This window comes from Delphinapterus leucas, chromosome 16 (assembly GCF_059928025.1).
Source record: "Delphinapterus leucas isolate spDelLeu-1000000601 "Yukka" chromosome 16, BTC_Dleu_Yukka2, whole genome shotgun sequence".
Taxonomy (NCBI): domain Eukaryota; kingdom Metazoa; phylum Chordata; class Mammalia; order Artiodactyla; family Monodontidae; genus Delphinapterus; species Delphinapterus leucas.
The window spans coordinates 40,326,410-40,341,315 of record NC_143144.1 but is presented as its reverse complement, the minus strand read 5'-3'; the positions used below and the strand labels follow the sequence as shown (position 1 = coordinate 40,341,315).

At 48.7% G+C, this 14,906-nt stretch overlaps 1 protein-coding gene across 4 annotated transcripts in view; it reads left to right on the top strand.

Moving 5' to 3' along the window:
• ARHGAP22 (Rho GTPase activating protein 22) overlaps positions 1-14,906 on the top strand; it is a 202,770-nt gene that overhangs the window by 80,643 nt on the left and 107,221 nt on the right. For all 4 annotated transcript variants that reach the window (XM_022564499.3, XM_022564503.3, XM_022564501.3 and 1 more), the window contains exon 3: positions 6,865-6,952. In XM_022564499.3, the coding sequence (XP_022420207.1) occupies positions 6,865-6,952 (88 nt within the window). The remainder of the gene's footprint in view (positions 1-6,864; positions 6,953-14,906) is intronic.

Sequence of the window (14,906 nt, the reverse complement as noted above, 5' to 3'; positions counted from 1 at the left end):
GAAACACTTTCACTTCTTCCTTTCCAATTTGGACAAATTTTATTTCTTTTCCTCACCTTATAACAACAGCTAGGACTCGTACACTATTTAATAGAAATAATAAGAATAAACATCATTGTCTTGATCTTGGTCTTAGGGGAAAAGCTTTTAGCATGATATTAGCTTTTCGTTTTTCAGAGATACCCTTTGTCAGGTTGAGGAAGTTCTCTTTTATTCTAGTTTGTTGAGAATTTTTATCAGGAATGTACGTTGAATTTTGTCAAATGCTTTTTTTTTTTTTGCATCTATCGAGATGATCTTTTCTCTTTTCTAGTTTATAAATATGGTTAATTACATTGATTGATTTTGGTTTGTTAAACCAACTTTGCGTACTTGGGATAAACCGCAGTTGGTTATTATTTTCCTTTCTATATATTGTTGAATATGATTTGCTAAAATTTTGTTGAGAATTTTTGTTCCTGAGCGATATTGGTTTACAGTGTCCTTTTCTTATAATGTCTTCGGCTGTTCTATATCACAGTAATGTTGGCCTCATAAAATGCACTGGAAACCATGCCTTTTTTTCAGTTTTCAAAAAGAATTTGTGTAGTATTGGTGTTATTTCTTCCTTAAATATTTGGTAGAATTCACCAGTGAAATCATCTGAGTTTGGAGTTTTCCTTGTGGGAAGGTTTTTAGCTACAAATTCCATTTCTTTTTATTTATATTTATTTTTGCTGTGTTGGGTCTTTGTTTCTGTGCCAGGGCTTTCTCCAGTTGTGGCAAGTGGGGGCCACTCTTCATCGCGGTGCGTGGGCCTCTCACTGTCACGGCCTCTCTTCTTGCGGAGCACAGGCTCCAGATGCGCAGGCTCAGTAGTTGTGGCTCACGGGCCCAGTTGCTCCGTGGCATGTGGGATCCTCCCAGACCAGGGCTTGAACCCGTGTCCCCTGCATTAGCAGGCAGATTCTCAACAACAGTGCCACCAGGGAAGCCCCCAAATTCCATTTCTTTACTAGATATAGGGCTATTTAACTATTTCTTCTTGACTGAGCTTCAGTAGTTTGTGTCTTCTTTTATCCACTTCATCTAAATTTCCAAATTTATTAACATAATGTTTTTCTTAACATTACCTTATCTTTTTAATATCTGAAGAATCTGTAGTGAGGTCACCTCTCTAATTCCAGATATTGACAATTTATCTTCTCTCTTTTTCCTGATTAGTCTTGCTAGAGACTTATCAATTTTGTTGATCTTCTCAAAGAACTAGCTTTTAGTTTCATTGGCTTTATTTTTTTTTATTTTTCATTTTATTTATAGCCACTCTGATCTTTATTTTTTCATTTTTTTACATTGGGTTTAATTTGCTCTTCTTGGTCTCATTTCTTAAGGTAGAAGCTGAGGTCATTGATTGAAGCCTTTCTTCTTTTGTGATATCAACATTTAGTGCTATAATTTACCCCCTAACTACTCCTCTAGAGGCATGTAACAAAATTTTATATGTTGTGTTTTCATTTTTATCCAGTTCAAAGCACTTTCTAATTTTCCTTTTTGATGTTCTTCTTTGATGTATGGGTTATTTAGAAATGCATTAATTGGTTTCCAAATGTTTGGGGATTTTCCAGAAATTTTTCTGTTATTGATTTCTAACTTAATTCCATTGTGGTCAGAGAACATATGTTGTATTTGAACTTTTTTCCATTTTTTAAGACTTGTTTATGGCCATCTTAGTAAAAGTTTCATGGACATTTGAAAACACGTGTATTCTACTGTTGAGGAAGGCAGCAATTAGGTCAAATTGGTTGATAGTGTTTTTTCAGGTCATTTATATCCTTACTGATCTTTTTGTCTACTTGTTTTCTCAATTATTGATAAATAGATAATGAACTTTTTTTTACTTTAATCGTCTACTTCCTATTGCTCCATTAGTCTTCATTCCTTTCCTTTTTTGTCTAATATCATTTTCCTTCTGCCTAATTGTCCTTAACAACTCTTGCAGTATGAGTCTGCTGATGTTGCATTATTTCCTGTTTGTTTTGTGTATCTTAAAAGGTCTTTACTTAGCCTTTATTTTTGAGGGATACTTTTACTGGATTCAGAATGCGAGGTTGACAGATTTTCCTTTCAGTACCATTAAAGATGTTGTTCCACTGATTTCTTAACTTACATTGTTTCTGATAAGAAATTTGCTGTCATCCTCACATTTGCTCCTCTGTACATATTGTATCATTCACCTCTGGCTGCTTTTAAGAGTTTCTTTTCATGACTGGGTTTGAGCCATTTGATTATGCCTTCATATACTTACTTTTCTTTATGTTTCTTATGCTTGGGACTCATTGCACTTCTTGGATCTGTGGGTTTATACTGTCCATAAATTTGGAAAAGTTTCAGCTATAATTTCTTCACAAATATTTTTCAGTTCCCCCCTCCTTGTCCAGAGACTCGAATTATATGTAAATTACACTGCTTGAAGTTATCCCACATCTCACTGATGCTCTGTTCATTCTTTTTACTTCTCTTTTCTCTTTGTTTCATTTTGAGTAGTTTCTATGGCTATATTTTCAAGTTCTCTAGTCTTTTCATCTGCAACATTGAATCTGCTGTTAATCCCACTCATTGTATTTTTTATTTGCACATTGTACTTTTCATCTCTAGAATGTAGATTTGAGACTTTTTTTTACATCCGCCATCGAGGGAGTCACCATATCCTCTGGCCTCAGTCAGATTTTCAGATGTCTGTAGTTCGACCCAACATCTTGACTATCATTTCATAAAAGACCCCAAGCTAGAAACACCCAGCTAAGCCATTCCAAATTTCCCGGTCTACAGAAACCCTGTAAGAGAATAAAGGTTTATTGTTGTTTTTACCTACCAAGATTTAGGGTAATTTGTTATGTCGCAATAGATAACTAAGACATTCAGAATCTGACATAGGAAGCTTTCTGAATTCTGAGCATCTTCACCAGTCCCTGAAGGTTGTACCACATCCTAGGTGCCCCATTGCTGGGTTTAGACAAATGAGAGGGAGCAAGGCTAATCACTGGGCTGCTTCCCCTCCACCTGCAGTGCTCCTGGAGTTTGTATTTATTACGCTGTAGAAATGATGGATTTTGAATAAACCATCTAAGCTGACACTAATATAAGAAATATACTCTCTCCCAAAGTTGCTCTCCGAGAGAAGGAGTTTCTGGAACTTTTGTCTGGGGCCTCCACTGGCTACCCACAGATCCTCTCAAGCTGGTACATTCACAAGGGTTGGGGAAGGAGCTATGGTGAGCCAGCAGCAGGCCTGGAGTGGAGCTCAGTTACACACAGACAGAATAGCACATCCTTTGACCGTTACTCCCTTACACCAGTGGACTTGCACTGGTGTGAAGTTGGAGATGAATGAAGTCATTGGCAGCCTCTCAGGACAAACTTGGATATGCAGGCTGAGTAAGTAGCAAAACAGAGCAAATGCACATAAGCTCAAATGCAGGGGGAGGGGGAGAGGGGACTAACCTTTGTGGGAAGCTGTCGTGTGACTGGAGTTTGCACGATCTCTTTCTGCACCCAGCTGCCCATCTGCGCAGTTGTAGGTGCAAATGATGTGTCTGGTCCCTTCCCAGGCCCAGCAGGAAGGAAACCAGCCACCCCCTCCAAAGTGCTAACACTCACTTTGGGCTCCTCAGGAAAATCCTGGACCCCTCTAGTCCAGGGCACGATCTGAGTGGCTGGAGGTACTCCTTGTCCTTCGGAACTGCATGTGCCCAAGGCACAGCAGCTCAACCAAAACCTGGCTCTCCAAGGCCAGCAGGAAAATATCAGATCATTTTAACCCTCACAACAGCCTCATGAGGTAGATACTGTTATTATCCTTATTTTACACTTGAGGAAACTGATGTGCTGAATAAGCTTATGGAAAAGGCACCTTCCTTTGGCTACTTACTCTAAGTGCCCCTAGAGAGTGGTTGTCAACGTGTATCCCCGGGGGGCCAGCAGCATCAGAAACCTGGTTAGAAATGCAGATTCTCCTCTTTTGTTTCTCTTTTTTTTTTTTTTTTTTTTTCCGGCCACATTGCACCTTTTGTGGGATCTTAGTTCCCCAACCAGGGATTGAACCCCGGGCCACGACAGTGAAAGTGCCAAGTCCTAACCACTGGACCATCAGAGAAATCCCCAGATTCTCCTTCTTTCTCCAGACCTATAGAGTCAGAAACCCCAGGGGTAGTTCTATTAGTGCTATGCTTACCAGCCAGTTGCTAAACATTTCCACTATTAGAAATTAAATCATACAGACCTACAATTAAATAAATTATATTAAAAACAAAGGTAATTAATGGATAAACAACAAGGTCCTACTGTATAGCACAGGGAACTATATTCAATATCTTGTCATAAACCATAATGGAAAATAATATGAAAAAGAATATGTATATAAACACACACATATATATATAACTTAATCACTTTACTGAACACCTGAAACTAACACAATGTTGTAAATCAACTATACTTCAATAAAATACATTAAAAAGATAAAGATAATCAGTCCTCAAAATGTATCACCCCCTAATTGTTTGATTTCATTTACTCCTATCTGTGCTCTAGAGCCTGTTGACCCCTATGGTATCCATGTGGCAGGAATACTGCGGTGCATTTCTTCCCAGTGCCACATTCAATGACGACATGAAATCAGCCATGGAGGGTATTTATATCACAGAAGTTGGCAAACACTACAAATCAGCTTGCCTTATTTTTTTGGAGAACCTGTTGTTAAACACTTACTGCAAGGCCACCAAACTTGGTACTCTGTGTTTTAACAAGCCCTGGGGTGACTCTCATGCCCTCTCAAGGTTGAGACCTAGCCCGAGGGTCTCAGCTGGATGCTTCGTACTGACTTCTACGTGTCTTTCATCACAGTCTTAACAAATGACATACTGGAAACGGGAAAGCAGACTCCCTCTGCTCTCCTGCCCCTTCCTCTCCCCTCCCCTTTTCTTCCCCCCTCCCAGCCCTCCACCCCCAAGTGCCTAAGCAAAATGCTGGGATCAAAGCCATGCTCTCAACCCGTGGGAAGCAGGACGGATCTGGGTGACCAAAAGCCAGTTCTGAGGGCCCCTTGCAGTAATGGGGGCCACACTGGGATTCTTCTGAGTGAGTGATGAGCAATGGGTCCCAAAGGCACAGCCTGGCTCTCCAGGGCAGCTTCTTGCGCACAAAGTCAGCCGGCAGCTGCTGTCACAAATATAGGAGGGAAAGTGCTCCATCATCAGACACCCCCAGAGCGCACATCCCAGCTTGCCCTTGCCAGCAGTGGGACAAGGAGGCTGGTTGCTTCACCTCTCCGACCTCCATCTGCTTGTCCAAGACGATAGGAATAGTAGTACTCACCCCTGTGGGGCCTCTAGAAAGATTAAATCCAATAGTTTAGACAAAGAGCCAGGAATATAGTACAAGCTCTGTAAACAGGGGTTATTACTGCTCTTCCATTTAGCTGGAGTAGAAAGTAATGTCAATGTCAATATTGTTACTCCCATTTTACAGATGACAGATACTGAGGTATAGAGGGAAAAAACCAAAGTGCTCAGAAGTACTCAGAGACGGTTACTGAAACAGCAGACACCAGAGACCCTTCCCGTTAGCCGGTGATGGATCTCATCCACATCCTGTAATGAACACGTTTCCCCATCCTGGAGTTGCAGCCCTGATTTATTCCCACTAGCCCTAGGTTCCCTAGAAAGAAACCGTTAGTTCAGTTACAGAGATTACCATCTGGTTCCCTGATTTATTGCTATAATTTCTCTAAAGCAAGCATCCGTAGGTAAAGACGCCGTTCTGCCTTTACGGTGCTTAAATGAGAAAAGGCATCTCCATGTGTCCGTGCAGCACAAGACTCCAGCAGCCACAGGGAGCCTCCAGTCACCTTGAAAGCCAGGAATTGCCTGGAAAAGATGGGAGTGGAAAGAAGAGCGCTCCATGAGTACACATGGGGGTGGGGACTGGAGGCAACCATGTGGATACAGCAGGTGACCGCGCCAGTCACCTGGGCAAGTGCAGATGCAGGGATGCTGTTCCCCCACCCAGTGTGGAGCCCTGACACACAGTAATAGCTGGGGTTTATTTAGCAAATAAACAGCTTTCACTATGCCAGGTACTGCTCTGAGGGCTTCCCAAGTACTAATTCACTTAATGCTCACAACAGCCCTGAAAAGGACTATTGTTATTCCTATTTCACAGATAAGGAAACTGGGAAGTTGCACAGAGAGGTTAAATACTTTGCCTGAGGTCACACAGCCAGTAAGTAGGTGAGCCAGGATTTGAACCCAGGCAGTTAGACTGTAGGTATGGTACCTTCTTCGTGGTAGCTGACTCCCACGTAACAGGTAAAGAAATGAAATCTCACCCAGCCAGGAGGGGGCAAAAATGGGCTCACACAGATCTGTGCATCCTTTCCCCCATGTTACCGCCTGGACAGTTACGTACAAGAAACCTTCCTCTCCCTGACTCTCCTGCCCCAGAAAGCCTGCAAATGGGCACATTCCCCCCCCCCCGCCCCCGCCCCAATAATGGAGCCTTCCTCCCTGCTCCTGACTTGGGCTTACCGTGCCTTAACCAGGAGAGTGACAACCCTGGGCAGTCCTCTGTGGGCAGAGCTCCTCCAAGGGTGTCAGAATGTAGTGTCGGCCCACTCGAGCAGGGACCCCATGCAAGGCCTCATCTGTGCTCGGTCCCTGCCATGGAGAGGAGGCCTGTGCTCCTCCCGGCACCCAGCCTGCCCATCCAGGTCCTGGAGGGCTGGGACTCTGACCCGTGGCTCCACCCTCTGCTCCCCAGAGCCCTGACCACAGAAGTCCTTTCCCAGCCATCTCATGCTCTCGTGTTTGTGTTTGTCTCTCTATTTAGGGCTTTATTTCTCTACAAGGGACCCAGGTGACTGAACTTCTTCCTGGCCCTGAGGACCCGGGAAAGCACCTCTTTGAGATCAGCCCAGGTAGGCTTGAGCACCCTTCAGTTCTTTGCTGGGGCTGGCCCTGGTGGCCCCAATGGCAGTGTCACTGCACCTCTGGCCTGGGAAGGGCCACCTCCGCAACACTCCTCTCTGTGAGAACGCCAGCGCTGTCTCCAAGCACAATTCGGAAATTTGGGCCAAATCTAGAGGATATTACACATTTGGGGGGAATTTAGAAAATCCAGTCAATTATCTAGGTAATTAGCTTCTGGTGAGAGGAAAGTGTGGATTTTTAAGTTCAAAATATAACAAGGGAGGTAACCAATCCATGGGGACACCTTAGAGTGAAGGTCCAAACACAATATCTGGGTCACATGCAAATAAGTCCAGGGAAAACCACTAGCACAGGTTCAGAGCATTAAAATAAGCTCTGTCATGAATCCCAGAACAAACCATTGCAATGTGGTGGGAGGAAGGGCAATAATTTAACTCAAAGAACCGCCATCATGTTAGCAGTTACAAAGCAGGTTTTTAAAGTTCCCAGTTTTAAAATGTGATTCTTATTGAACTAAGTAAATGTGTCTTGCAAATGAGTCAGTTTACAGAGGGGCTGGCTGGTGAGGTAGTATTTTACTAAGCTTGGCCTCCCCCTGATGCAGAGCCTCAGGCAAGGATCTGAGCAGTTCATCCTGAGGTGATCCCCAAAAAGCACGAGAAAGGGAGCAGGAAGGGAGAGCCAGCAGGGTGAGCTGGTGCCATTGTGGGTGCCCGGGGCTCAGTTCCAATGAACAGACTCAGAGGTGTCTCACCCAAGAAGTGAGGAGGCTGGGGGTTTACCCACCAAGTCCCACCGGCCATTAACTGAGAGCTGCTCCCTGGGAGGCTGACTCTGGCATTTCTGGCCCACCCTGCGCTTGGCCAAGCTCCCTGCCTTCAGAGAAGGCCTTCAGGCAGAGTCGCAGGTGCTTGAGGAAAGAGGCTGCCAGTGTGTTTGGGAGCAGTGAGTGCCCAGGGGTCTGGGCAGAGCACCGAGAGCAGAGGCTACAGGCAGCTAGTCATCACACCCTATCATGTGCCAATCGAATTTAGACTTCCTTCTGGGAAGTGGTGGCTGTGGATCGAGTGTGCTAGGGCCTGTGGGGTCTGTGAGCCAGTAAGTTTACAGTCTCAGAGAGGCAGAGCCACACAACCCCTCTGACAAAGTGACCTGGCTATGGGCTGTGCACCAGGGGACGCATCAGCCCAGGCTCAGGCCAGCAAGCTATGGCCCACTGGGAGCAGGACTGAGCGAATCCAAGCCTGGGGCAGGGTGTGCCCACCTTTGCTCTGTCCATACTGGGAACTCCAGGAGGTACAGGCTGCAGGTGAAGTGCAGGGAGACCCTCCCAACTGCCTGCCGCATATGCAGAATTCAAGTACCTGGTTTCATTTGGGTATTTCATCTACTGCAAGAATCTTGTTGCTGAAAGGACACATTAGAAGGTGGCAACAGAGGGATCCCAGGGTATGGAGTGGAAAATAGAGGCTTGGTTGATTATGGAACAGGAGTAAAGGTTTCTGCCAAGAAGGTAGAGAAGAAATGAAGGAGGGGAGTGAGGTAGGCAGGGCCCTGCCATGTAGGGGAGGGGGAGCTGGACACATGGAAGGAAGGCTTGGGGAGGGGCCGGGGGCCTGGGCCTGGGAGTTGGGGAGGGCTGAGGTGAGGCCAGAGCCACAAGGTGGAGGTCAGCACGCACCACCATGAAGTCAGAAAGGCACTGGACGTGTGCCCCCAGGGACCGGATGGGAAAGGTCACCAGTGCGCATGCTCTTTATCTGGGTCAGAGCTATTTACAAGAATTTCTTTGACTCTGTGGGGAAGACCCATTTGCCACATAAGGGAACATATTCACAGGTTCCAGGGCTTAGGACGTGGGCATCTTTGTGGGGCCATTATTCTGCTACCACAGTACTCAAAACATCCCTCTAAGGTAAGGGGTACTTCCATGCCTATTTTATAAAAAAGGACATCGGGGGTTAGAAATGATTGGTGACTTGCCCAAGGACACACAGCTGGATGGCAGTAGGGTCAGGGCTTCTACCTGGGCAGTCTGACTTCCAAAGCCACACACTTATGCTGCCTTTCAACACAGGTACCTGGTACAGGTCTGGCATTTTTCCTACGTGGGCCCGAGAGGTCTCAGGACACGGTTATAGAAGGAAAGGCTCCTCACACCCCTTTTTCCCAAGCACAGCAGTGGTCGAAGCACCAAATGTATGCAGGTTCCAAGCGCCGCCCTCTTGCCTTTGGATGTGCAGCTGCTCCTGAAAGCCGGGGGTGGGGGTGGAGGGTAGCTGCGAGACCACTCAGGGAAAGCAGGTCAGGTGGTAGGCAGTGCAGAGCCCCAGGCAGCCTTTGGGAAGCGCTGAAAAGAAAGACTTAGTCGCTTCCGCTTCCGTTGGATGCATCTTTCTGGCCCCGGAAAGCCGAGCTGCAGCGCACGTCTGCCACACCCAATACCTCAGAGGGAGGGAAACTTGACAACTCTTGGACATGTGATAGAAACCCAAGAATGATAATGCATGACATCAGTTACATGAATTTTAAGTCATAGCTCTATTCATGCTCTTTAACAGTATAAAAAAAATCACAATTTTTCATCAAGATAGAATTTAAAATGAGGAAAATTATACTGTGAGTGCCATCTAGTGGAGAGATGCGCCAATTTCATGACAGGCCTCGCGTGTCCTCCAGCCAGCCCCCAGCCATCTCAGTCAGCCAGGCCACACCTCTGATTCTTGATGGGCTCCGACCGCCACTAAATAGTGGGGCTGCGGCTTGAGCCAGTTCTAGCCCCAGATCCCCGCATCCACCAATAGTCTGAGTCTGGTTCCTGGGTCAGGCCGGAAGGAGCCAGGCCCCAGAAGGGGCTGGGATTCGAGGACGCTCGGTCTTCTTCCCACTCGGGCCTCTTCTCTAGCCTGGCAGTTGCTTGGCAAACCCCACCCTTCCAGCCCTTTGAAAGCTGTCTGCCCCTTGCAGACTTGATCCACTTGGCCTCCCAGACCATCACTGCTTGGCACTGCAGGCATCTGGGCACAGGCAAGCTTAGGCCTTCCTCCGAACCTACAAGGATGGGGGAAGGGGTGGAGAGGCCTGCTTTGGCGCTCTGGACAAAAAGTTGCTAAACCCACAACTTGTGCTTATGTTTGGTGGGTCGAGTTAGGTGATCCCTAGAAGTCGTTTCGCTAACATCCTTATTCCGGTATTACCTTGATGCTACCACAGGGAGGCAAGCCCACTGACTACAGGCATTCAGACGGGAGCCCTAAGTCGTGCTGGCGAGTGACTGCTGGTCTATCACGGCTTCTCCACTGCTGGGCATGTCTTTCCAGAGTGCCCGATGGCAGGTGGCAGAAGCCAGCTCTGACAAATGCAGACAAAGGGGGAAATGACCAGAGGCTGTGGGGCCACACAGAATCAGCCCATGCGAAGCTGGAGCGATGCGTGTGGAAGGGGCAGGCGGCGGGGCTGCTCAGGGCCCCCGGAGCCAGGAACAGAGAGTGGTAGGTGCTCTGAGCGGGGAAGGCCGAATCCCACAGGTCTTCAGTCCTGGCTGCGCCGATGGGTCAGGGTCTGAGGTGGCTGTGTTTACGCCATGTGCCTGCCACTGGTGACACTGGGGTGGTGAGGAAAGGCCTGTCCACTCCAGTGCCTGGACAGACCCGCCCACAAAGGCTCACACAGTAGGCACAAGGACCCCCCAGAGGAACTCAGGTGCTTCCAGGGAAAGGAGAGGAGGTTCCCTGCATCAGACACAGTCCATGGCTGTTTCTTTAGGGACCAAGTGTCCACGCTGACCGTGGCTCTTTCTGCAAATCCACACCGGGGCCCCAGGTCCGAGTGCCTTTCCCAGCAGCATTTCCTCCTGGAGTGCGAGGGCCCCAGCGTGCGGGGCTGAGGATGACCTGGGTGAAACACGAAGGCCGCCCGGAATCTCAGAGCGGGAAAGTGCTGTCTTCTGGAGCAGGAGGACACGGAGGGTGTCACGGTGGCTCTGACATCTGGGCCCAGTTCCCATCGCAGAGCGCCTGTCTGCTTTGTGCCCCACAGACCACATTTCTCAAGATAAAGTGCTGGAGGCTCTGGTGGGGAAACTGCCCAGTTCAGAGGTCTGGCAGGTGCCCTGCTCTCCCACAGAGCCCCCTGCTGCCTCCTTCTACTACGTTGCTTGGGATCCCCACCCACTCCCCGGACACCAGGTGGGCATCTTGCGGGCAATAGGCCTGGGCAGGGATGGCTTTGAGGCCTTGGGTTTTCAGCTCCACCCAGGCATTGGTACGAGCAAAGCGAGCAATGGCACTCCATGGAAGTTGGGGAGACAGTGGAGTGTACCCAGGCTTGCCAGCGATGCTGCTGTTCCCTAGGGGCAGACATCTGCACGCAGAAAGGAAGGTTCCAGGGGAGAGAGTGGGGAGGCCGAGTGCACGTGCCATGTCCCTGTTTGCGCCTGTTTTCTGCCTTCTTCCAGCAGGGCACGTGTGACCACACAGCAGCTAGCTCTGACCAGTGTTCCAGACTGTCCTCTCCAAAGTCAGGGAGGACTGGACAGAAGCCCGACCCTGCCACCCAGGGCCTGCTTGGTTTTAGACAAGTCACTCAATGTCCCCGTGCCTCTGTCTCATGACTTCTAATTTGGAGATAATAAAGCCAAGTGCCTTGGGTTTGGTGAGGTTGCAGGGGGAGCCTAGTGCCTGGCTCAGTGTAGATGCCAATATTTTTCTATTCTTCCCTCCTCTCTGCAGTCTGCCTGTTTATCATTATTATTAATAACAACAACACAGTTCCCGCTTCGCTATCACCTGTAAGTTATCAGTCCTAATACTGTGTGATGAGTGCCCCAATAGGGGTGTCCCCAGGGCTGAGAGCCCAGAGCAGAGTGTGAGGGTGGCTCGTCTGGGTGGTTAGGGAAGATTTTGCCCAAGCTAAACCTTGACAGGGAAGTGAAAATGACCCAGCTGAGCAAACAAGAGAAGGTCATCCCCAAATGATGGGGGGATAGAGTACACAAAGGCACAGAGGCCTGGGGAAGTATACTGTGGGGGAGACTCGTGGTGTAGAGGACCAAGGAGGAAAGGGGGGCAGGGGCCAGGTCACAAAGGGCCTTGGATGCTGGACAAAGAGGCTTGGACTTTAGCCACTGCACTTCTTCAGCAGGCAGGAGGGATGGTTAAAACCAGAACTGTGTGTTAGCAAAACCACTAATGTAATGATGGGGGGATTGCAAGGACCCGGCTGGAGATGAGGAGGTAAGCTGCCACTCCTCGTTACCACCGTCCATGCTCTGCCCGGACCCTCACCCCAGCCAATGTCCACAGAGGAGACCACCCTGCCCTGCCAAAGCGCTCACCGTCGGGGAGGCAACTCAGAAGCCAGGCCACTTAAAGCGGAGCTCTGATTCTTCCTGTGCAGTTCCAAGCTCATGTGCCAAGTTCTTAGCAAGGGGGCCCTGATCAGCATATGCTTTGGGGGTCTAAGTGGGTCCCAGACCCAGCTCAGTCTCTAACTTGCTGGGGAAACCAGATCAGATTTCCTTGGTTTCTCCAACTGCAGGATAAGAGGGCCTCCGAGGTGTCCACCTGCCTTAGTAGAATGGTGCCAGAAGAATGGCCTTCCATAAGCAAGCTTCCCCTGCGAGAGCGGGTTCCAGCAGTTTCTTACGGCTACGCTGGATCTTTGAAGCCTCTCTCGGGCATTGAGCTTACAGCTGCCTGTCCTTATCCGCCTGCAGCTTGAAGCAGATAGGAGAACTGCTGCCTGCTATCTGTGAGGCCTGACCTTGGAGCGAAGCGAGCACACACAGATTACTCTGTAGAAGCAGACTGATACGGTGCTCCTGACATCCCCAGAGCATCGCTCATCTCATCAGCCACCCCCTGAGCAGGATGCCGATCTCAGCCCATCTCGGCACCTGGTACCAGCCAGCCGGCGTATCAGCCTGACCCCGGGTGGCCCTGCTGAGTTTGCCTGCAGAGCGCCAGACGATGGGTAATGACTAGAAATGAAATTAGATGAGCAGTTCACAAGCGCTCCCCACCCCCGAGGGTGGGAGAATCAGCAAATACAAGAGTGGTTTCTGGAACTTCCCTGCTTTGTGGTCTGGCCCTACTGTCTTAGCCTCACTTTTCTTAACAAAACACAGGACCAGGTATGGGAAACTCCCACTGATGTCTCTGGAAATAGATGCCCTTGAAGAGGAGGTTGCAGTTCATTCCTTTTGGCCAAAATCATGTTGTAGAGCAGCCCTGTTCAATAGAAATATACAGCAAGCCACGCTTGTAATGAAATTGACAATCCCCTTGCTCAGTTACACCAGCTGCATTTCAAGTTCTCAGCAGCCACATGTGTGTGGTGGAGCCGTACTGCACGGCACAGGCCTGGATGCAGAGGCGACTGGGTGCAATGCCTGACATAGAATAGGTGCTCAGCAGGTACTCCTAAAATGAAGGGGAGGGAGGAAGGAGGAAGAACAACTGGGGGAAAAGCCTAGGTTTTTTTTTTTTTTTTTTTTTAATATAATAGTGTTTATTTTTACTTGTTGACAGTTTGCTTTATTTATTTATTTATTTATGGCTGTGTTGGGTCTTCGTTTCTGTGTGAGGGCTTTCTCTAGTTGTGGCAAGCGGGGGCCACTCTTCATCGCAGTGCGCGGGCCTCTCACTATCACGGCCTCTCTTGTTGCGGAGCACAGGCTCCAGACGCGCAGGCTCAGTAATTGTGGCTCACGGGCCTAGTTGCCCCGCGGCATGTGGGATCCTCCCACACCAGGGCTCGAACCCGTGTCCCCTGCATTGGCAGGCAGATTCTCAACCACTGCGCCACCAGGGAAGCCCAAAGCCTAGGTTTTGAAGTCAGACATCAAGATTCACAGTTTAGTCCCACCACTCACTAATGGCAAGAACTTGGGCCAATAACTTACATTCTCTGAGTCTCATTTTCATCATCTGATAATAGAAAGAAAACTACCTACTTGGCAAGAAGGCTGTGAACATCAAGTGAACTAAGATACGTGGACGTGCAGAGAGCACCCCTCCGCTCTCCACCAGCCCGTTCTCTCTCTCCCCTTCCTCCCTCCCTCCCTCTCTCCTCTCTCTCTCCCTCCCTCTCTCCCTTTCTTTCAACTCCTCTTTAATCTACCACATACAAGCAAACTTCAAATAAGATTTCAAATTTCTTTAGTTTATGGCTTTCAAAACAAACAAATCCCAGCTCTCCAGCAGTTGTTCTCAAGTTTTCCTGCGTATCAGAATCCCCTGGAGCACTTATCAAAACCTAGAATGCTGGGCTCATCCCCAAAGTTACTGATTCCAGGGTCTGGGATGGGGCCAGAGGACCTGCATTTCGAATGCGCTCCCAGGTGATGCTGCGCTGCTGGCCTGGGACCACACTTTGACAGATTGAAAGGGAGCTCATGGAAGAAAGGGGAAATTTTATATCTGATGCCTTTAATGGTGCTTTTCCCCTGCTTTTTGAAGACAGAGCGCTGCATTTTTATTTTGCACTGGGCCCCACAAATTAGGTACTTGGTCCTGAGTACAGTGGAGGGGCAGCTACAGGAGCAAGGAGCCCAGAGGCTGTATTCATGGAGACATGAGTCTGGAATAAAGGAGTTGATGATCCCAGCACTGTGCTACGAGGGCCTTATGCAAACGAGGCTGAGCTGCTCCACTGTGGTAGGAAGAGGGCACCAAGGGGCTTGACAGCCTCACGAAGCACTGTGACACGGGAGCAGGTGTAGCTATTCTTTGTAGGGGCCTAGGGACAGACCAGGCACGGGGTTTTCTATTTGCTGTTTAAATGGCGCACTCCCTTGGGTGGGGGAGATACTCATGCGATGAGAGGAGACCACTCACAGGCACCCAGGGTCCCCCGAGGTGCACCGCACACTCCCACCAGCTGCGGGTCTCCCTCTCGGCAGCCGCTGGACCGCGGCGCCGTGCACCTTCCTGGGTGAGG